Source organism: Manis javanica, chromosome 5 (genome assembly GCF_040802235.1).
Source record: "Manis javanica isolate MJ-LG chromosome 5, MJ_LKY, whole genome shotgun sequence".
In the NCBI taxonomy this organism is placed as follows: domain Eukaryota; kingdom Metazoa; phylum Chordata; class Mammalia; order Pholidota; family Manidae; genus Manis; species Manis javanica.
Genome location: NC_133160.1, coordinates 129,690,746 through 129,715,733, shown reverse-complemented (window position 1 = coordinate 129,715,733; position 24,988 = coordinate 129,690,746). Strand labels below are relative to the sequence as shown.

The 24,988-nt window shown below is 36.0% G+C and overlaps 1 protein-coding gene across 7 annotated transcripts in view; it reads right to left on the bottom strand.

Annotated features, from left to right (window-relative positions):
• AASDH (aminoadipate-semialdehyde dehydrogenase) overlaps window positions 1-24,988 on the bottom strand; it is a 63,549-nt gene that overhangs the window by 18,200 nt on the left and 20,361 nt on the right. For 4 of the 7 annotated variants that reach the window (XM_073237569.1, XM_017658423.3, XM_073237570.1 and 1 more), the window contains 4 exons: window positions 20,722-20,914; window positions 1,372-1,613; window positions 913-1,019; window positions 228-400 (listed from right to left, as the gene is read on the bottom strand). In XM_073237569.1, the coding sequence (XP_073093670.1) occupies window positions 228-400; window positions 913-1,019; window positions 1,372-1,613; window positions 20,722-20,914 (715 nt within the window). Of the gene's footprint in view, window positions 1-227; window positions 401-912; window positions 1,020-1,371; window positions 1,614-20,721; window positions 20,915-24,370; window positions 24,595-24,988 lie in introns of those variants that run through there. The other 3 variants (XM_073237572.1, XM_073237571.1, XM_017658425.2) reach the window with 3 other exon arrangements.

The window sequence follows — 24,988 nt, the reverse complement described above, 5'->3', positions numbered from 1 at the left end:
GAGCAAAATAAATCTATCTTCAGTTATCAAATCCATCATCTCACTTATTTAAATAACAACTATCTCTTCCTGCTGGGAATAGGAGGCACACTGAATTCCACACCTTTGATTGTAATTCTTCATTAATACACAAATCTTAAGTTTAAGTAATACTGAGAACCCTGACACAGAAAATTGGTGGTGGCCACCTCTAACGTTGACTAAATTTAGTGTCAAAATAGTTCTACCTGTTGCACAAATTCAATGTTAAGACGTTTGCCATGACGTTTGATCTGACTGTCTTCTCGTCCCAAGAAAAATATCTCTCCATCTTTCACAGTCACAAAATCTCCTGTGGCTCGCATTGTACCAAGTGGTACTGTCATTTCATCATCAAGAAAACAAATTCTGTTTCTGCCACCTTCACAAGATAATAAACACCAATGTAAGAGCAAAAAATCCATGGAAAATATATTAAAATCCATCAAATCAAAAACATCTCTAAAAATTCAGTTACTAAAGTTTCATTTATATTTTAAATATATATACAAAAAGGGGGGCTCACTTTTAAGTGTTAGCTGACAAAATTAGATACAATAACCTCAGTAAAATAAGCAAAGGGATAAAACAAAATTTCTAAGATCAGATGCGATTTAGAAAATTCTTACAATGCTGATTGAACAGAATTTTGGCTATAAAGTCCAGGTTATAATTTGTAAGTTACTTTTATATCATTCCTTAGAGTATTAGACATTGTTGTCTGAAATAATATGGTAACTTACTAAATGTTTTGTGATAATAAGAATGAGATTAAAAATTATCCCTGAAAAGAGTACTGAATATAAGAAAAATTGAGCAAAGAATAAAATTAACATATAAGATTTCTTTTCTTGAAAAAAAAAAAAGATTCCAGATCAACAAATAAAAAACAACCTAAAAATACTTGGCCATTGCCTTCTTGAATTGTGAAACCATTAGTATCTCTGACTTCAACTACTGTTCCATGCAGTGGAAATCCCAGCTGAACAGGCAATTCACATCTAGGAAAACACAACCACCCAAACCAGATTAAAATTTTTCATTTGAATAGAATATTTTCTAGTGTACTTAAATCACATTGTACCAAATTAAAAAAGAAGACAATTTTGTTATGCCATAATTCAAAGAATAACAAGAGGAAAAGGTTAGGTGGAAAGGCTATCATCTTATTGCTGTTTAATCACAAAAACTTATAGCACCAGTTACAATAAAAGAAGTTCTTTATTCCCAGTTAAAATTCTAGATGAAATAGTGTTTCTAGAATTATTACCTCAGTGCCTATCAAAAAATACAACTGGTGTTAAGATACTGGAAAATGAAGTTTCTATCATATTTAGTAATTTAAACCCTTACTTAGAAGTAGAATTAAGGATCTTCTCTGGAATCCGGTAAAAAGTTGCCCAACTTGATACCTCTGTGATACCATAAACATTAAATATTTGCGTTTTATTGCCTTCTTCTCTCCAGCTTTTGAGAACAGTCAATGATGGAAATGCTTCGCCACCAAGAGCTAATACTCGAAGAGGAGTACTGGCTGATAAAACAGCTGACTTGATAAGCTGAGACCCAAATCTTCTAAACAATGTTGGTGTTGCCTGTAGATAAAGATAATTTTCCTTCACTTCTTTAGAAGTGTAAACACTGTAATGATTAGTTCATATCATATTTGGAGAACTACTGAGGTAGCATTATTTTCTTAAGTGGCTATCAATTTTGCTTTAGCAAAAAAATAAAAATATTAAAAACTTAATTAAATGTTAACAAAAAGGTTTGATATAAGAGGACAAAATCTATAAAATCGACTAACATTTCCTTTCCCACTTTATGTAGAAAAAGTATATAAAAGGATTAAAAAAAATGTGCCTGAACAATATCAAGATTTTGAAAAACAGTTTTATTGAGGTATAACTGATGTAAGATATACATATTTTAAGTACACAATATAAACTTTGATTTAATATAGATACATCAGTGAAACCATCACCACAATTCAAAAAATGACCACATCCTTCAACCCTAAAATTAACTATGTAACATTGTAATTCTGCCCTCCAACTGAAAACCCTTCTCCAAACAACTGCTGATCTGTTTACTCTCACTGATGATCAGCTAGAATTTCCTAGAATACCCATAAAAATGTAATCATATTTGATCGGCTTATTTTACTCTACATAAATACTTTTTGATTTATCTATGTTGTATAAGTAGTTCACTCCTTTTTTTTTTCATAGTCCATTCAGACTGCTATGACAAAGTACCACAGACTGAGTAAGCCATAAACAACAGCAATTTACTTCTCACAGTTCTTAGAGGCTGAAGTCTAAGATCAGGGCTCAAGTGCTCTGGTGAGAGCCCTCTTCCTGGTTACAGACTGCTGACTTCTTGCTGTGGAAGGGGCTAGGTGGCTCTGTGGGGTCTCTTTTACAACACTAATTCCATTCATGAAGGCTCTACCCTCATGAGTTAAGCACTCACAGACACCCCACCTCCTAAGACGATCACACTGGGCATTAGGATTTTAACAAATGAATTTGGGGTGGGGGCGGGGGTGCTGGGGAGGAATGACACAAACGCTCAGACATAGCACTTTTTATTCCTGAGGGGTATTTCATTGTGTGGATCAGGACTGGCTTTTGCATTTCCATATAAAATTTAGGATCAGCTTGTCAAATTCTACCCTTAAAAGTGTACTAGGATTTTGACAAGAACCATGCTTAATTTACAGATAAGTTTAGGGCAAGTGCAATCTTGACAATATAAAGACTTCCAATACACAAACATGAATGTCTCTTTATTTAGCTCTTTAATTTTATCAACAATGTTTTATAGTTTTCAGTATAGAAATCTTACTCATCTTTAAATTTACTCCTATTTTATTATTTTTGATGCTTTGTGAATATAACTTTTTTCTTAATTTCATTTTTGGGTTCTTCTATTACATAGAAATACAGTTGATTTGGTAGACTGATTTTGTATTCTCCAACCTTGCTAAACCTATTTATTAGTTCTAGTAGTTCCCCCTTCCTAATCCTCCAATGTCTTGAGATTTTCTATATATTTTATCATATGCAAATCATATGCATCATATGCAAATAAAGAGTTGTACCTCCTCCTGTCCAATGTGGGTGCTTAATAATTCTTTCTTTTCGTTTCTTTTTGCCTTTTGCACTGGCTAGAACCAGAATAATGTTGAAGAGAAGTAACAAAAGCAAACATCCTTGCCTTGTTCCCAATCTTAGGGTTAAAGCACTCGATCTTTCATCAAGTATGATATTAGTGAGGTCAGAGGAAGATGGCAGTATCGGAGGTCACCATGCTAACCTCCTCCCACGTACACACCACAGAAGCAACCAGATCAAATACAAGTAACTCTGAAAATGACAGACACCACAGAACAGACCGTCTACACCTAGCAAAGAAAAGACCACATTGAGGAGGGTAATTAATTGAACCACAATTAATTGATCAGAATCCAAGCCCTTCCTCCATCCCAGCCCACAAGAAGAAAGGAAAGGAACAGAGTGGGAGAAGAAAAAGGCTCAGGAACCTGAACACACCAGCTCTCGGGATCTTTTCCAGAAGACAGTCCCCATTGCACTGGGTTTTGAAGATTAACAAGGTTGGACATTAGAGAGAGTTGGAGCACTGTCAGGGGCTGAGACTTCAGTTGCTTGTGGAAGACTAGCATGCTCTGTTGATTCTCTCTGAGACCCAACACAGAGGCAACAGTTTGAAAGATTTGCTAGCCTTAGGAAGTATGCCAAAGGGGTGGAGGTTTGTGGGAGTTCTCTCCAGAGGAGAAAGGGCAGATGGATGACACTTTCCCAGCCCTCCCTTACCCCAGCTGGCCGGACACTTGCAGAAGCCAGCTCTGAAACTCTCCACCTATGCTGCTGGCTCAGCCCTGACACTCCCTTGCAGATCTGCCCAATTCAACATGCTCAGCCCAGTAGTCGTCAGCCACTGCTGCAAGTCAGGCACAAAGAGGATAGCAGTGGGAATCTGCCATCACTGGCAGGCAGGCAGAAGGCAGGCCCCACTCACAGCCCACAACAGCAGTTACAGCTCAGCCATAACAGAGAACCAGGAGCTGCTGAGCAGGGGGTTTTGCACTTCTGGACACCACAGGACACACAGCACATAAAGTCACTACTTTTAAGACCAGGAAGCATAGCTGATCTATCTAATACAAAGGAAGAAACACAGAGACCCAGAAAAAATATGGAGGCAGAGGAACATGTTTTAAACAAAAGAACAAACCACCAGAAAAATGGCTAAAACAGAGATAAGCAACCTTCTTGATAAAGAATTCAAAGTACCAATCATAAAGTTGTTCACTGAACTGGGGAAAAGAACTAACAATCTCAGTGAGAACTTCAACAAAGAGAAAATATTAAAAAGAGATATTCAGAGCTAAAGAATACAATAACTGAAATGAAAATCATAATAGAAGTAATCAATAGTAGGTTAGAGGAGGCAGAGGAGTGGATTAGCAAGCTGGAAGACATGGTAGTAGAAACTAACAAAGCTGAGACACAGAGAGAAAAAAGAATTTCTAAAAATGAGAAATTGCTAAGACAGCTCTGCAACAACTCCAAAAAAAACAATATTTACTTAATAGGACTCATAGACACCAAGAAGGGACTAGTGGTTACTAAAGGGGAAGGTTTGGAGAGGGTAGGTGGGGAGGGGGACAGGCATTAAGGGGCACTATAATTCACAATCACAATATAGGTGGGTCACAGGGATGGAGCATGGAGAATACAATTAATGACTCTATCACATCTTAGTATGCTGATAGACAGTGACCACAGTGGAGGGGATGAGGATTTGATAATACAGGTGAATGCTGAACCACTGTGTTGTGTATTTGAAACAATCATAAGATTGTGTATCAATGATACTTTAATAAAAAATATATATATTCACCTAATAAGGTTCCCAGAAGTAGAGAAAGACAAGGGGTAGAAAGTCCATTTGAAGAAAAAATAGCTGAAAATCTCCCCAACCTGGAGAAGGAAACAGACATCCAGGTTCTGTAAGCACAGAGAGCCCCCAACAAGATGAATCTAAGGAAAGCCACACAAAGACACATAATAATTAAAATGGCAAAGATGTAAGATAGAGAATCTTAAAAGCAGCAAGAGAAAGGCAGACAGTTACCAACAAAGGAAACTACATAAGGCTATCAGCAGATTTTTCAGCAGAAATTTTACAGGCCAGGAGGGATGAAATATTCAAGTGCTGAAAGGGAAAAATCTACAACCAAGAATACTCTCTCTACCCAGCAAGGTTATCATTCAGAAATGAAATGAAGATTAAAGTTTTAGATAAATGAAAATTGAAAGAATTCACTACCACTTAACCAGCTTTCCAAGACAAGATAAAAGGGCCTTCTTTAGATGGAAATGCTTTCAAGTTGAAATTTTTTTCATTAGTGAAAACAAACCTGAGGTCCTGAACAGACACTTCTCCAAAGAAGAAATTCAGATGGCTAACAGGCACATGAAAAGATGCTCCACATCGCTAATCATCAGGGAAATGTAAATTACCACAATGAGATTATTGCCTCACACCACTTAGGATGGCTAACATTCAAAAGGCAAGGAACAACAAATGCTGGAGAGGATAGGGAGAAAGGGGAACCCTCCTTCACTGTTGGTGGGAATGTAAATTGGTTCAACTGCTGTGGAAAGCAATATGGAGTTTCCTCAAAAAACTAAACATAGAAATACCATTTGACCCAATCATTCCATTCCTAGGAATTTACCCAAAGAAAACAAAATCCCTGATTTGAAAAGACATATGCACCCCCATGTTTACTGCAGCACTATTTACAATAACCAAGATATGGAAGCAACCTAAATGTCCATTAATAGATGAATGGATAATGAAAATGTGGTACACATATACAATGGAATATTATTCAACCATAAAAAGAAAAGAAATCCTGCTTTTTGCAAGAACATGGATGGATCTAGAGGGTATTATGTTCAGTGAAATAAGTCAGGCAGAGAAAGATAAATACCAAATGATTTCACTCATTTGTGTAATACAAAAACAAAGCAAAACAGAAGGAACAAAAAAAGCAGTAGACTCATAAACACTGAGAAGGAACTAGTGGTTTCCAAAGGGCAAGGTTTGGAGAGGGTGTACAGGGAAGGAGAAGGGGATTAAGCAGCACTAATTCACAATCACAACATAGGTAGGTCACTGGGATGGTAGTACAGCACAGAGAATACAATTAATGACTTTAACATCTTACTATGTTGACAGACAGTGACAGCAATGGAGGGGGTTAGGGTTAATAATATTAGTAAATGCTGAAACTACTGTTTTGCATATGTGAAACCATCGTAAGATTGTTTATCGATGATACTTTAATAAAAAAAGAAAACAAACCTACAATAAAGGTAGTAGACCAATCACTGACAAAGCTAGTATAAAGTTTAAAAGATCAAAGTAGTAAAATCAACTATATACAAAAGTAGTCAAGGGATACAAAATAAAAAGATGTAGGTTATGACATATACATAAAATGTGTATGAATAAGAAAAAAGTAGAATTATTAGAATGTTTTCAAAATTAAGTGACCATCAACTTAATATAGACTGTTATATATATATATGTAGAAAACTATATATGCTCCTTATGGTAACCACAAACCTAAAGCCTATAATAGACACAAAAAAAATAAGAAAGGAATCCAAGCATAACACTAAAGAAAATCATCAAATCACAAAGGAAGAGAACAGAGGAAGAAAGGAAAAACAGGACCCACAGAACAACCAGAAAACAATTAACAAAATGGCAATAAGTACATACTTACCAATAATTACTTTAAACATAAATGGACTAAATGCACCAAAAGACAGGGTGGTGGAATGGATAAAGAAACAAGACCCATCTACACATTGTATAAAGAGACTCATTTTAGACCTAAAGACACATATAGACTGAAAGTGAAGGGCTGAAAAAAGATATTCCATGCAAATGGAAGAGAAAAAAGCAGGAGTAGCAATATTTATATCAGACAAACTAGACTTCAACACAAAGAAAGAGACAAAGAAGAACATTACATAATGATAAAAGGATCAGTTCAACAAAGATGTCACAATTGTGTATATCTATGCACCCAACATAGGAGCACCTAAATAAATAAAGCAAATACTAACAGATCTAAAAGAAGAAAATGACAGTAACATAATAGTAGTAGGGGACTTTAACACACCACTTACATCAATGTGTAGATCATCCAGACAAAAAATAAATAAGGAAACACTAAAGAAAACTGTGACATTGCACACACATTAGACCAAATGGAATTAACAGATATGTACAAAAAACTACACCCCAGAGCAGCAGAATACACAATTTTCTCAAGTGCACATGGATCATTCCCCAGAATATATCACATATTAGGACACAAAACAAGTCTCAGTAAATTTAAGACTGAAACTGTATCAAGCATCTTTTCAGATCACAATGATATGAAACAGAAATCAATTGCAAAAAACAACTAGAAAAAGCACAAACATGTGGAGGCTAAACGTGCTTCTAAATAATCAATGGATCAATGAACAGATCAAAGAGGAAACCAAACAATATAAGGAGATAAATGAAAATATAAACATAATGGTGCAAAATATGTGGGATGCAGCAAAAGTAGTTCTAAGAGAGAAATTTATAGCTATACAGGCCTACCTCAAGAACAATGTCAAACAATTTAACCTTACAACTACAGGAACTAGAAAAAGAACAAAGCCCAAAGTTAGCAGAAGGAAGGACATAATAAAAATCAGAGCAGAAATAAAATATAGACTAAGAAAATGAAAACAGACAAAAAAAAAAAAAAGTCAGTGAAACTGAAAGCTGGTTCTTTGAGAAGTTAAACAAAATAAACAAACCCCTGTCTAGGCCTATCATTAAAAAAGAGAAAGGACAGAAAGACAGAAAATTAGTAATGAAAAAGTAAAAGTTACAACTGACATACCAGAAATTCAAAGAATCATAAGAGAATTCTACAAAAAATTGTATGCCAATGAATTGGACAACCCAAAAGAAATGGACAAATTTCTAGAAATATACACTCTTTCAAGACTGACCCAGGAAGAAACACAAAACCTAAAGACTGATTACTAACAACAAAATTGAACTGATAATCAAAAAACTCCCAACAAACAAAACTCAAGGACGAGATGGCTTCACTGGTGATTAAGAACAGCTAATACCCATCCTTAAAGTATTCCAAAAAGTAGAAGAGGAGGGAATACTTCCAAACTCATTCTATGAGGTCAGCATCACTCTAGTCCTAAAATGAGGCAAAAACACTACAAAAAAAGAAAATTATAGACAAATATCCCTGATGAGCACAGACACAGAAATTTTCAACAAAGTATGAGCAAACCAAATTCAAAACTACATCAAAAGGATCATTCATCACAACCAAGTGGGATTTACTGCAGGGACAAGAGCTGCAAATCAATCAATGTGACACACTACATTAACAAAAAGGATAAAAACCACATGATCATCTCAACAGATGTTGGAAAAGCATTTATCAAAATTCAACATCTGTTCATGCTAAAAATTCTCAACAAAGTGGATATAGCGGAACATACCTCAACATAACAAAAGCCATATATGACAAACCCACAGCTAACATCATACTAAATGATAAAAAGCTGAAAGCCTTCCTCTAAGATCAGGAAAAAGACAATGATGCACACTCTCACTACTTTTATTCAACACAGTACTGGAAGTCCTAGCCACAGCAATCAGACAAGAAAAAGGAAAATCATCCAAATTAGTAAGGGAGAAGAAAAAATTTGCAGGTGACATGACAATATATATAGAAAAACACTAAAGACTCCACCAAAAAACTATTAGAATAAATTCAGTAAAGTTACAAGATACAAAATCAACATACAGAAATCTGTTGCATTTCTATATAATAAACTGGCAAAAAGAGAAATCAAGAAAACAATTCCATTTACAATTGCATCAAAAAGAATAAAATACCTACTAATAAACCTAACCAAGGAGATGAAAGACCTGTACTGTGAAAACTATAAGAGGCTGATGAAAGGAAGTGAAGAAGTCACAAATTACTCTGCTCATGGATATGAAGAATATTGTCAAAATGGCTATCCTGCCAAAAGCAACTTACAGATTCAATGTAATCCCCATCAAAATATCAATGGCATTTTTCAATGAACTATCAAGTAATCCTAAAATTTGCACATAAGCACAAAAACCCTGAATAGCCAAAGCAGTGTTGAGAAAGAAGAACAAAGCGGGGGTATTGTGATCCCAGATTTCAAGCTATACTACAAAGCTACAGTGATTAAAACACCATGGTACTGGCACAAGAATAGATACAATGGAACAGATTGGAGCACACAGAAATAAACCCACACACATATGGCCAATTGATACATGACAAAGGAGACAATACACAACGGGGAAAAGAGTCTCTTCAACAAATGGCATTGGAAAATGGGACAGCAACATGTAAGAGAATGAAATTAGATCACTGTCTTATACCACACAGAAAAGTAAACTCTAAATGGATAAAGGACCTAAATATAAGACATGAAACCATATCAAACTCATTTAAAAAAATGGGCAGGATTGGATTAAAGATGGTGGCATGAGAAGTGAGACAGAGGCTTTCTCCAAAAACTACATATAATACAAAAATATCATTAATATAACTAATCCTGAAAGAGCAACAGGAAAGAGGGCTGCGCCAGACTGCATACACCTGGACAAAAGAGCAGACCTCATGGAACACGGTAACCTAACAAAGCTGTAGCCCGGCGGGACCCAAGCCCTTCCCCCACTCCAGCTCACTGGCGGGAAGAAGAGAAATAGAGTGGAGACCTGGGACTGGTGAACACCTAGCTCTGGATATCTGCTCTGGGAGCACAAACCTACATTTCATGGTACTTTCATGGTACTCTCATGATTAGGGGTTGGAAAGCTAAGATAGCCAAAACACCTGGAGAGACTAAGTTTCCAGCCACTTATGGAAAGCAAAGATCCATATCCAGCAGCTCTGGGACAAAAGAAAGGCAGGAAGTCTGAAAGACTTCCTAACAGAGAAAGGGCTGCTAAACAGGCAAGGATTGCACAGAGCTTACTACTCAGGAGTAAGGACAGGCAGACAAAATTCTCCAGGTGCACTCTGCCCAGCAGGATGGGAACTTTTGTGATCTTCAGGTGCTCCAGCCACCTGGCTGCCTACACACCTCCAAGGACATCTCCATGATATGCAGCCTGCTGCACCTTCCTCCAGCCAGCCCCACCTGGCTCGCAAACCAGCAAAGCCTACCCTGCCAGTAGGCCAGCTGGAGGAAAGTCCCGTCTATAGCAACTACAAACACAAAGCATTTTGTAGAGGCTTATACCTGTGTGCTCAGCCCACAGGTTCCAGCAGTGGAGACAGGCTTAGCACCCAGGAAGCAGGAAGCAGCTCTTTCCTCTGCCCAGGCACCAACACCGCTCCCCTGCCACTCCCGACATTGCTCCAGGGGCTGAGCAGCTCCAGAAAGTAGACTTATGGTCACTAGAGGGTGCCACATACAAATATGAACAGTCAAAGGAACCTGGTTTAAAGCAAAATTATGAATACACCAGAGAAAGATTAAAATGAAATGGACCTCATGAATCTTCCTGAAAGAGATTTCAAAATAAAAATCATTAACATGTTGATGGAGGTACAGAAAAATATTCAAGAACTCAGGAATGAATTCTGGTCGGAGATTCAATCATTACGAAACAACAGTATCAGAAATGAAACATACAATGGAAGGTTTTAAAAGAAGATTAGATACAGTGGAGGAGACGAGAAATCAAATAGAAATTAGAGAAGAGGAATACAAAGAAGCTAAGGCACAGAGAGAAAAAAGGATCTCTAAGAATGAAAGATTATTGAGAGAACTGTGTGACCAATCTAAACAGAACAATATTCGCATTGCAGGGGTACCAGAAGAAGAGAGAGAAAAAGGGATAAACAATGAATTTCAGGAGGTAAATTGCTGAAAACTTCCCCAATCTGGGAAAGGAGATAGTCTCTCAGGCCATGGAGGTACGCAGCTCTCCCAACACAGGGGACCCAAGGAAGACAAGACCAAGACATACAGTAATAAAAATGGCAAGGATCAAGGATAAGGACAGATATTAAAAGTAGCCAGAGAGAGAAATAAGATCACATACAAAGGAAAGCCCATCAGGCTATTAGACTTCTCAGCAGAAGTCTTACAGGCCAGAAGGGAGTGGTATGATGTATTTAATGCAATGAGGCAGAAGGGCCTCAAACCAAGAATACATTATCTGGCAAGATTATCATGTTAAATTTGAAGGAGAGATTAAACAATTTCCAGACGAGCAAAAGCTGAGAGAATTTACCTCCCACAAACCATCTCTACAGTCTATTTTGGAGGGACTGCTATAGACGGAAGTGTTCCTAAGGTTTACTATCTGTCATCAGAGGTAATAAAACCACAGTAAAGAAAGTAAAACAATTACTAAGCAAATGCAAAATTAAATCAACTACCCCCAAAGTCAATCAAGTGATAGACAAAGAGTACAGAATATGATACCTAATATATGAATAATGGAGAAGGAAGAAAAAGGAGGAGAAAAACAGAACCTTTAGATTGTGTTTGTAAAAGCATATTAAGTGAGTTAAGTTAGACTCTTAGATAGTAAGGAAGTTAACCTTCAACCTGTGGTAACCACGTATCTAAAGCCTGCAATGGCATTAAGTACATACCTATCGATAATCACCCTAAATGTAAATGGGCTGAGTTCAACAATCAAAAGACACAGTGTGACTGAATGGATAAAAAAAGAAGACCCATATATATACTGCTGTTAAGAGACTCACTTTAAACCCAAAGACATACACAGACTAAAACTAAAGGGATGGAGAAAGATATTTCATGCAACTAACAGGAAAAAAAAAGCAGGAGTTGCAGTACTTGTATCAGACAAAATAGACTTCAAAACAAAGAAAGTAACAAGAGACAAAGAAGGACATTACATAATGATAAAAGGGTCAATACAACAAGAAGATATAACCACTATAAATATCTATGCACTCAACACAGGAGCAACCACATATGTGAAATAAATACTAACAGAATGAAAAGGGGAAATAGAATGCAATGCATTCAGTCTAGGAGACTTCAACACTCCACTCACTCCAAAGGACAGACCAGACAGACAGAAAATAAGTAAGGACACAGACGCACGGAACAACACATTAGAACAGATGGACATAACGGAGAACTACAGAACTCTACACCCAAAAGCAGCAGAATACACATTCTTCTCAAGTGCACATGGAACATTTTCAAGAGTAGATCATATACTAGGCCACAAAAAGAGCATCGGTAAATTCAAAAACATTGAAATTATACCAACCAATTTTTCAGATCACAAGGATATGGAACTAGAAATAAATTATGCAAAGAAAATTAAAAATCCTACAAACACATGGAGGCCTCACAACATGCTCCTAAATAACCAATGGATCAATGACCAAATAAAAACAGAAGCAATACATGGAGACAAATAACAACAATAATTCAACACTGTAAAATCTGTGGGATGCAGTGAAAGTCATGCTAAGAGGAAAGTACTGCAATACAGACCTAACTCAGGAAAGAAGATCAATCTCAAATGAACAATCTAAACTCACAATTAACGAAACTAGAAGAAGAACAAATGAGGCCCAAAGTCAGTAGAAGGAGGGACATAATAAAGTTTAGAGAAGATATAAATAAAATCGAGAAGAATAAAACAATAGAAAGAATCAATGAAAGCAAGAGCTGGTTCTTTGAGAATATAAACAAAATAATAAACCCCTAGCCAGACTTTTTAAGAAAAAAAGAGAGTCTGCACACATAAACAGAATCAGAAATGAGAAAGGAAAAATCACTATAGACACCACAGAAATACAAAGAATATGAGAGAATACTATGAAAAATTATATGGTAACAAACTGGATAACGTAGAAGAAATGGACAACTTTCTAGAAAAATACAACTTTCCAAGGCTGACCCAGAAAGAAACAGAAAATCTGAACAGACCAATTACTAACAATGAAATTGAATTGGTAATCAAAACACTACATAAGAACAAAATTCCTAGACCAGATGGCCTCACGGCTGAATTTTATCAAACATTTAGTGAAGACCTAACACCCATCCTCCTTTAAGTTTTCCAAAAAGTGAAAGAGGGAAAACTCCCAAACTCATTCTATGAGGCCAGCATCACTTTAAAACCAAAACCAGGCAAAGACACAACATAAAAAGAAAATTACAGAGCAATATCCCTGATGAACATAGATGCAAAAATATCAACAAAATATTAGCAAACTGAATTCAAAAATACATTAAAAAGACCATCCATCATGATCAAATAGGATTTATTCCAGGGATGCAAGGACGGTACAAAATTCGAAAATCCATCAACATCATCCACCACATCAACAAAAAGAAGGATAAAAACCACATGTTCATCTCCATAGATGCTGAAAAAGCATTTGAAAAAATTCAACATCCATTCATGATAAAAACTCTCAATAAAATGGGTATAGAGGGCAAGTACCTCAACATAATAAAGGCCATATATGACAAACCCACAGCCAACTTATACTTAACAGCAAGAAGCTGAAAGCTTTTCCCTTAAGATCAGGAAGAAGACAAGGATGCCTACTCTCCCCACTTTTATTCAACATAGTTCTGGAGGTCCTAGCCATGGTAATCAGACAACACAAAGAAATAAAAGGCATCCAGATTGACAAGGAACAAGTTAAACTGTCCCTGTTTGCAGATGACATGATATTGTACATAAAACCCCAAAGAATCCATTCAAAACTACTAGATTTAATATCTGAATTCAGCAAAGTTGCCGGATACAAAAACTAATACACAGAAATATTTTGCATTCCTATACACTAACGATGAACTAGCAGAAAGAGAAATCAGGAAAACAATTCCATTCTCCGTTGCATCAAAAAGAATAAAATACTTATGAATAAACCTAACCAAGGAAGTGAAAGACCTATACTCTGAAAACTACAAGACACTCATGAGAGAAATTAAAGATACCAATAAATGGAAACACATCCTGTGCTCATGGATAGAAAGAATTAATATTGTCAAAGTGGCCATTCTGCCTAAGGCAATCTACAGATCCAATGCAATTCCTATCAAAAAACCAACAGCATTCTTCAATGAACTAGAGCAAATCGTTCTAAAATTCATATGGAACTACAAAAGACCCCAAATAGCCAAAGCAATCCTGAGAAGGAAGAATAAAGCTCGGGGGATTATGCTCCCCAGCTTCAAGCTCTACTACAAAGCCACAGTAATCACAATAATTTGGTACTGGCACAAGAACAGACCCATAGACCAATGGACCAGACTAGAGAGCCCAGATATAAACCCAATCATACATGGTCAATTAATATACGATAAAGGAATCATGGACATACAATGGGGAAATGACAGCCTCTTCAACAACTGGTGTTGGCAAAACTGGACAGCTACATGCAATAGAATGAAACTGGATTATTGTTTATCCCCATACACAAAAGTAAACTCAAAATGGATCAAAACCTGAATGTAAGTCATGAAACCATAAAACTCTTAGAAGACAACATAGGCAAAAGTCTTCTGAATATAAACATGGGCAACTTATTCCTGAACACATCTCCTCAAGCAAGGGACACAAAAGCAAAAATGAACACATGGGTCTACATCAAAACAAAAAGCTTCTGTATGGCAAAGAACACCATCAACAGAACAAAAAGGCATCCTACATTGTAGTAGAATATATTTGTAAATGACATATCCGACAAGGGGTTAATATCCAAAATACATAAAGAACTCACACACCTCAACACCCGAAAAGCAAATAACCTGATTAAAAAATGGGCAGAGGATATGAAGAGACAATTCTCCAAAGAAGAAATTCAGGTGGCCAACAGGCACATGAAAAGATGCTTCACATCACTAATCATCAGAGAAATGAAAATTAAAACCACAATGATATATCACCTCACACCAGCATCGAAAAGAGTAAGAACAACAAATGCTGGGGAGGATGCAGAGAAAGGGGAACCCTTATACACTGCTGGTGGGAATGTTAGCTAGTTCAACCATTGTGGAAAGCAATATGGAGGTTCCTCAAAAAATTAAACATAGAAATCCATTTGACCCAGGAATCCTACTCCTGGGAATTTACCAAAGAATACAACTTCTCAGACTCAAAAAGACATATGCACCCCTATGTTTATCACAGCACTTTTTACAATAGCCAAGATATGGAAGCAACCTCAGTGTCCATCCGTAGATGAATGGATAAAGAAGAGGTGGTACATATACACAATGGAATACTACTCAGCCATAAGAAAGAAACAAATCCTACCATTTGCAACAACATGGATGCAGCTGGAGGGTATTATGCTCAGTGAAATAAGCCAGGCGGAGAAAGACAAGTGCCAAATGATTTCCCTCATTTGTGGAGTATAACAATGAAGCAAAACTGAAGGAACAAAACAGCAGCAGACTCACACTCCAAGAAGGAACTAGCGGTTACTAAAGGGGAGGAGTGTGGGAGGGTGGGTCAGGAGGGAGGGAGATGGGGATTGAGGGGTTTTATGTTTAGTACACATGCTGTGAGGGATTACGGGGAAGACAGTGTAGCACAGAGAAGGCAAATAGTGACTCTGGCATCTTACTACACTGAAGGACAGTGACTGCAATGTGGTATGGGTGGGGACTTGATAATATGGGTAAATGTAGTAACCACATTATTTTTTCATGTGAAACCTTCATAAGAGTGTATAAAAAAATACTGATTGGTTATAAGCAAGTGAACTAAGAAGAAAGCTCATAAAATAATAGTTTGAACTATATAGCTATTAGTTTGTAAATGTACAGACTCAAGAAGAATCATAGAAAATACATGAAATATGAGAAAATTTCTTTTCTCTTTTTTTATTATCCATAAATAAAAAGGGTCTACATTATAATGCAGACTTAGATGCATTGCACTACACGTGAACCCTCCATGGCTCAAGTGAATTAATTTACATTCTAGTCTAAAGGATAAAATCTCACCCAGAGGGAGCAGTGGCACACTGAATAATTTTGGTGGTCTCCTCTGAGCTAAATCAGAATAAAGACCAAAACCAATGAAAATATAATTATGGCTTTAGAAATTATATCTACAAATTTAATCTTTATAGCAAGTTGTAAAATCTTCAATAAAAGTAAAATTCATATATATTAAGATAAGAAGCTTGGTCTATAGTTTTGTAGATTGTTCCTTCTTGAATGGTATGATGAAGATAAGGTACACATTCAAACCATTTCAGTATTAAGACAGTTGTTCACCATTCCTTAATATTTCAAACAAGAATTCCATGCTTAGAACAGCCCTTAGTTGGATCAGATTATATGACAGCTCCCAAAACATAAAAAATTAAGTTGAACCAATTTGATGTGTTACATTTGTCTTATGAAAGTCCAAATTTACTGTCTAAGCCTGATGCTCTGAGCTTTGTCATTGACTGCTTTAATAAAATGTACTCTATGCAACATTAAAAAAAAAACATTGGCAGGAATCTCTTGAACATGAACATGAATAATTTTTTTCTGGATATGTCTCCTTGGACAAGGAAAACCAAAGCAAAAATAAACAAGCTGGACTACCTTAAACTTAAAAATGTCAGCACAGCAAAAGGAAACCATCAACAAAACAAAAAGGCAATCTACTCTATGGGAGAAAACATGTGCAAATAATGTATCTGAATATGATATAAAAATAACTCAAATAACAGGGAAAAAAGCAAATAACCTAATTAAAATATGGGCAGAGGACCTGAACAGACCTTTTCCCAAAGACATACAGATGGCCAAGAGGCACATGAAAAGATACTCAACATCACTAGTCATTAAGGAAATACAAATCAAAACCACAATGAGGTATCACCTAACCCAAATCAAAATGGTATTATAAAAAGACAAGAAATAATGAATGTTGGTAAGGATGTGGAGTAAAGGGAACCCTCCTACAATGCTAAGATGGGCATGTAACTTGGTCCAGCCATTGTAGAAAACAGTTTGAAGGGTTCTCAAAAAACTAAAAATAGAAATACCATATGACCCAGCAGTTCCACTTCTGGGAATTTACCCAAAGACGACATCTATTATTCAAAAAGATATATGTACTCCTCTATTTATTGCCACATTATGTACAATAGCCAAGATATGGAGGCAACCAAAGTGTCCATCAACAGAAGAATCGGTAAAGAAGATGTGGTCCATACAACAGAATATTCTTCAGGCATAAGAAAGAAAGAATCTTGCCATTAGCAACAACATGGATATAGACCTACAGGCTATTATGCTAAGTGAAATAAGCCAAGGAGAGAAAGAGAAATACCTTATGATTTCACTTATATATGGAATCTAAAATAAAACAAATGAACAAAACAAAAACATATTCATACAGAGAAAAGTCTGGTGATTACTATGGGGGAGGGATTGAGGTGGGTCATTGAAATGGGTGAAGAAGATAAAGAGGCACAAAAATCTCAATTATAAACTAATCACGGGGATGAAATTACAACATAACAAATATAGTCAATAATGCTATGGTATCTTTCAATGTTGACAGACAGCAACTACACTTATTGGGGTGAGCATTTAATAATGCAGATAACTACTGAATCACTTCATGAATGTTGTATACTTCAAATCAATATGATATTGTATTATCAACTATACCTCAATTTAAAAAAATGTATGACGTTAGCTGTAGTCTTTTGTAGATGCTCTTCAATGTGTTGGGCAAGTTCCCTTCAATTTCTAGTTTGTTAAGTCTTTTTTTCTTTTTTTTAATCACAAGTGTTAGATTTTGCCAAGTTTTTCTGATCTGTTTGAGATAATTATGTTTTTGTCCACTATCATTTATGTAATATATTTTGGATATTAATATCAATGGGCTTTGGGATGTTAAACCAAATGTTAATTCCTGCAATAAATCCCACTTGGCCATGCTTTAAATTTACTGAAATTTGTTTTGTGGCCTAGCATATATTTATGTTCGATGTGCATGCAACAATGTGTTAAAATTCTGCATTTGTTGGACCGAGTTTTCTATATATGGTATTTGATTGATAATGTTGTTCAAGTCTTCTGTATTATATGAGGGATTTCTGTCTAGCTTTTCAATTATTGAAAGTGATGTATTAAAATTTCTAACTACTGAGTTGTCTATTTCTCCTTTCAATTCTGTCCATTTTTGCTTCTTGTATTTGGAAGCTATTTTTAACTATTATTGCATATTTTAGATATACACTTATAATTGTTATGTTTTCTTGATACAATGTACTTCTTGACGTACTGACCATTTTGTCATTATGAAGTGTTTTTTGTTGGTCTTTTTATTTACTTATTAGTAACTTGCCTAAATCTGTGAAATCTGTCTCCTGTTTTATGTGGCCACTGATACCACTGCTCAGATTTTTTTTTTAATATATATTCTTTTTCTCATTTTTAATTCTTACTTCCTATAGGTGACTTGTGTCTGCATAGCTCAGAAGTAAACCAATGATTGGACACATTGCCCCAACAGATGGATCTGTGTGTGAATAAGGCAACTCATTCAAAGTTTAGACCATTTCAAGATAGATACAGCTTTTATTTTCCACGGGCTCTTTTGTGTCTCTTATGTGCATGCATGCAGCCTCAGGATCAGCCAGGAATGTGTATGGGCCCTCTCTGATCTGATTCCCCGGAACAATAGGAATTTAGTGCTTCCATTCAACTCTCAGGATTTTTGTTTTTGATAATAAATTATAATAGCCACCCTATTTATGAGGTAACCTAATATTATTTATGAGGTAACCTAAATTAAGTTCTTAAGTGGTCCACCAAGAGTTTTATCATAAGGAAAATCTCTTGTCAAGATGACAGCAAATGTTCCTGCTCTACATTTTCACTGAAGCAAATTCAAAACATTTTGGCCTAATTTTTGGTGTTAAGGATAATTTCAACTTTGAACTCTTTAAGTGAATGCACAACTATGAATATTCAGCAAGATAAAACATAGCAACACTGTTGAGATACTCAAACTGAGAAGACAAATTTAATGGCAGAATACTAGTCAATATCCTCTGCTACCAAATCATTGGAGGTACAGAAAAATAAAACTTAGTAAATAATAGGAAAAAGTAATAATGTACATTAAGGTTTCTTCTAAATTTTCTATGGAAAAATTCACATAAAAATTAAAAACACTATTATGCTGACATTATGATAGCTGGAAATCTAAGAGTTTGCTCTAATTACAAGTTTCACTTTTAAAACAAGCCAGGTGGAGAAAGACAAGTACCAAATAACTTCACTAATTTGTGGAGTATAAAAACAAAGCAAAACTAAAGGAACAAAATAGCAGCAGACTCATAGACTCCAAGAAGGGAATAGTGTTTACCAAAGGGAAAGAGATGGAGAGCGTGGATGGAGAGGGAGGGAGAAGGGGATTAAGGAGTCAAATATGATCTCCTGATAATCTTCCAAAATAAGTATTGAGTTAAAGAAAATCACTGTCCAACTACATGCAAAATTTTCTGTGTTCTATGAACAGAGTAAATGTGCATTAGCTTCTCTGAAGGATCTGTGACCCCAGAAAGGTTAAAAACCACTGTTAAAGTAGATCTGAAATTGTGCTAAAACATTAGGTAAGGGGATCATATTTAAAGAGTGTAATTCACTGACCTGACATGTAAGAAAAGTCTCCTTTCATTGAGTAACTATCACTCAAATCTATTAAGATACTTTGCAAATATTCCCTGAAAAATATGCTACTTGCATACTGTAGGAAAATAAAAGTTATATTAAAGTCTTGCCCAGATTCATAGACTGATTCACCAACAGATGAGAATTTATGTCCACTGATATTCAGCAAGGTACATACTCAGTTCATTTGCTTACACACACACACACACACACACGTGTATATATATGTATATGGTTTTCTTAGGATGAAAAAACACATTGCCTAGAAACTAAGTTGATACTAGATTTTGTCTTTAGGGCAGAAATTTAATACCCTCTCACATCTCACTTTACCAGATATAACTGGGTATTTTTAGTTTATCATGATATACATATAATTTTGTTAATTCTCTCCAGTATCTTTAACCACTTGCAATGTTATATCCTAAGGTTTGTCTACCAGTCACATACTTTCAAATATCTATTTTTTAAATCCTTAAAAATGACAAACATAATATCTATTTCTTAAGGTAAACATAAAATACACTGATGTAAAATCAGAAAATCTAAATTCCTAACTCAATTATAATTTAACTTATTTAAACTAACTTTTAGTGAGAAATACAATAAATTTAAACACTGGAGAGGCAGTATATCCCAACAGATTTGAGCAAAAGTCAAGTTCCTCTAGTATATACAAAATGCACAGTAAGAGAATTTTCTATACAGATTGTTTTTATTCTCAAGCAAACAAAATACATCAGGAGATATCTGTTAATAATCTAACTAAATTATCATTAACCATTATAATGAACTATAGGAGTTTAAAATATTCTTTAAAACAACACTTAAAATACTGAAAAATGAAAGACAAACCATTTCATTTTCTCCTAAAATGTACCTGCAAAATTGTCACTCTGTGATGGGAAAAGAGAACAGCCGCTAATTTTGATGGCAGTACTTTGACAGAAGCTGGTACAATAAGCAGAGAAGCACCACTTGATAGAGTAACAAATATTTCCACAACAGAAGGATCAAAGGTCAGAGGTGAAGCCAGAAACAAAACATCTTCTTGTGTGATCTCAAAAAGTACCCTATGGAAAAACAGAATGTAGTTATGAGAAACGTGTAACATTTGGTAAACATATCCTAAAAAGTTTTTATGACCATTAAGTTTATAGATGTTAGCCAGATTTTTATTCTTCTCTTAGATTATCCAAACTGGTGCTATTAATTCTAGAGCCTTTTGTTTATAAGTTTTAAATGTGATTTAAAGCAATATCCACTTTTCATTTTACAATATGACAGACATATTTTATCATTTATAATGGCTTTCTGATAATTCAACTTAGCTGGGTTGAAATATAGTCCATGGAATTCCCTTTCTGGTATGTTTTCCATTAGAAGACACGGGATATTCTCTGAAGTTAAAGGACAGAAGGGGGGCAGCTTCCACCTGGTAGCACACACACCTTCTCTCAGATATTCAAACACCAATCTATGTGCTGCTCTAAAGAGATTTTGTAGATATGATTAAAGTTCAATCAGCTGACTTCAATCAAAAGTGAAATTATCCTGGGTTGGCTGGATTTACACAGTTGGAAGGTCTTTAAGAGAATGTTTAGGCTTTCTCTGAAGGACAAACTCCAAACAGCAGCTGATCTGCAATTACTTTCCCTTTCCCCTATCTTCCTTCTGACTCACCAGTGAACAAGCACTTGCCCATGAGACTCCAGCCTGCTCATGATAGTCGTTTTCTGTTTACCCTATAAGACCTGAGTCTTACTTAGGCAGCCCCAACAAATGTAAATCAATGCCTTACAGTAAATCCATGACATATCTCCTGATTCTGCTTTTCTGTCAGAATCTTGTCTTATTCTATCCTACTTATTCAATGATGCTTAATATAGACCTCTGACTCCCTTTTCCCAATATGTGGCATTTTCTGTTAGTGGCAGAACATAACATATATGGTTAGGCTATTATGGAGCATGGAGAGTCTGTGTTGAGCTTACAGCACTGTTTCAGTCTGATCATACAAAACCTACTCTATCTAAAAGCAGGGAGTATCTTAATTTCAAAATAATTCCAGGTATGTTACTGGGGGGACCGACTCAGAGTCCAAAATTGATATGAACATTATTTTAAGCTGCAGACATTTTGGACTTAACAGACAGAGAGAGAAGTCTTCCTGGAGCTTCCTTGTCTGACTAATAGCAGAAACTTCTGGGAAATGAGGCTGCCTGCCAAAAACTCCCTCTTCAGGGTGGCTTTTATATCCAGGAAGGAGACAAAGAATAAAAAGTCCCTGCAGGAGACTTTTATGATCCTGAAGAAGAAAAGACTACTCTCATGTGCAGACCAACAATATCACAAAGCATTATCTCCCTGTGTCTTTCCCTACTTGTTCTTCCCACAGAAGCCTTTTCTTCCTCTCCCTTTCCCCTAAGTTAGGTGTATAAGCTTCTAACTTTAATCATTTAATGACAGAGTTCAGAATACACCACCCCAAAATATGCTGCTCTGTCATATTGACTATTTTGAGTTCAAGGCTCTTGAATCACAGCATAGACAAGAAAAACACTCTGGTCTTCTTTTTTCCCGTATAAAAGCAGTAGATGAAATTCCCATATGAAAGATATCCTTCCTATACCAGAAGGAAACTAACATTTTTATCATCAAGGACGAGAAGGTGAGATGAAGAGAATTTTATACAGACCTTATTAAAATAATTCTTATTTTCCTTTAGCCTCCCCACATAGTTAAGTCACTTTTCCAAAATCTCCTCTCTTTATTCAACCTAATGTAAAACCAAGGTGGTTTCACTATCTTTTTGGTTCTTCATTCCTTATGGAGAATTCTGTGTCATGTAAAACTTGTATTACATATAATAAATTCATGTGCTTTTCTCTTACTGATCAGTCTTATGTCAATCTAATTCTCAGACCCAGCCAAAAAGAACTCTAAGAGGGTAAAAAGTTTGCCTCCACTACAATGAGCTACTTCCTGTTAGCTCCCATATATACACAAATAAATCCTTTTACTTCCATTAATCAATTTGAAATTCTCCAGACAAGAACTTAAGAGAATACAAGAAAAGTTTTCCTCACCAACAGTATAAAGATTTTAAAATCTACCTATAGTATTATATTTGTGTCTAAGGTAAGACAAAAACTCATTGTATGTTAAAGGCTATAATTAAACTTCAATTTTTTTTTTTGAGAGGGCATCGCTCATATTTATTAATCAAATGGTTGTTAACAACAATAAAATTCAGTATAGGGGGGTCAATGCTCAATGTACAATCATTAATCCATCTCAAGCCTAACTCTCGCCAGTCTCCAATCTTCTGAAGCATAACGAACAAGTTCTTACATGGTGAACGAATTCTTATATAGTGAATAAATTCTTACATGGTGAACAGTACAAGGGCAGTCATCACAGAAACTTTTGGTTTTGATCACGCATTATGAACTATAAACAATCAGGTCAAATATGAATATTCATTTGATTTTTGTACTTGATTTATATGTGGATCCCACATTTCTCCCTTTATTATTATTATTATTTTTATTTTTAATAAAATGCTGAAGTGGTAGGTAGATGCAAGATAAAGGTAGAAAACATAGTTTAGTGTTGTAAGAGAGCAATTGTAGATGATCAGGTGTGTGCCTGTAGACTATGAGTTAATCCAAGCTAGACAAGGGCAATAAAACATCCATGGATGCAGAAGATTTCTCTCAAAGCAGGGGGGATGAGGTTCTGAGCCTCACCTCTGTTGATCCCCAATTTCTCACCTGATGGCCCCCCTGCGACTGTGCCTGTCTTAGGTTGTTCCTCCCTTGAGGAATCTTACCCGTCTCTGGCTAACCAGTCATCTTCCGGGGCCATACAGGGAAATGTAAAGTTGGTAAGTGAGAGAGAAGCCATATTGTTTAAAAAGGTTAGCTTTTTACTTCTTTGCAGATTTATGGCCTGTGGCTTCTATGCCCAGAACTTGTCTCAAGGTATCTTTACCACCTGGAGGAATTATGATACTCGGTAAATTCGATATGAGGCACGAATTCTATTTAAGGGTTGTAATTAGGAAGGAAGAAGAAAAGCTATAGAGGTAGCATATGGAAGAAAACATGGGAGTATTGATTATTTCTTTGACATATCTTCTTGTAGAGTACCTTAAGTATGTATAGGTTTTAAACTACTAACTAATTTGCACACACATATTAACATAATAGGAATACGGTGACATAAACAAAGCAAATCTACAATTACCATCCATCTCCAGTGAAGCCAAGAAAACCATTTAGGCACCCTAGGCATTTGTGAAAATTTGTCTATGATATGACGGATATTGTCCAACTGTACTTGAACAGTCTGAGAGAAATCAGACAAATTAAAGCAGCCCATTTCTGGGATCTGTTCACATTCCATATGTTCTTTTAACCGTAGATAGTCTATAGTCGTAAGATTTTGGAGCGCTACAACTTGCACCCCTCCCAACTCCTGGTTGAGTTCCAACAGTACAGATCTCGTCAAATTCATTGTCTTACTGTATGCCCATGCCAGCCTAGACATCTCGCTCCTCATTCCAATGGCAAGTCCAGGAAACGGTGGGGTGGACGCAGCCACAACCACAGCATCGCCCAGATCCCTGTGGAGGCTTTTTGATGATCATCCCCTGGCACGAGTCCTCCAGAGAGTGCTGATGCCGGAAGCTCCTCCTCATGTCGTATCTTAGTTCATTTTCTGGGTATCCAAGCTAGGCCTTGATCTTCTGCATAGAAACAAACAGACCCTTTGCCCACACTTTCACATGCCCTCTATACCACTGTGCAGAACTCATTGGAGGTCAGCACACAGGAACTGCATTTTTTTTTTTTTTTATTAAGAGAAAGGAATATTATCAGAAAAGAGTACCTCCATAGCTGATCATCTGACACCCTTTAAGTGATCAACATTAAGGATATTTAAAGCATGCGTTGATCTTTGATTTACCAATAGTTTTATCCTATCAAGGAGTAATCCCCCTTTTCTTTCTTTCTTTTTTCTTTTTTATTCTTTAATCTACACTTACATGAAGAGTACTATGTTTACTATGCTCTCCCCTGTATCAGGTACCCCCTAACAACCACACTACCGTTACTGTCCATCAGCTTAGCAAAATGTTG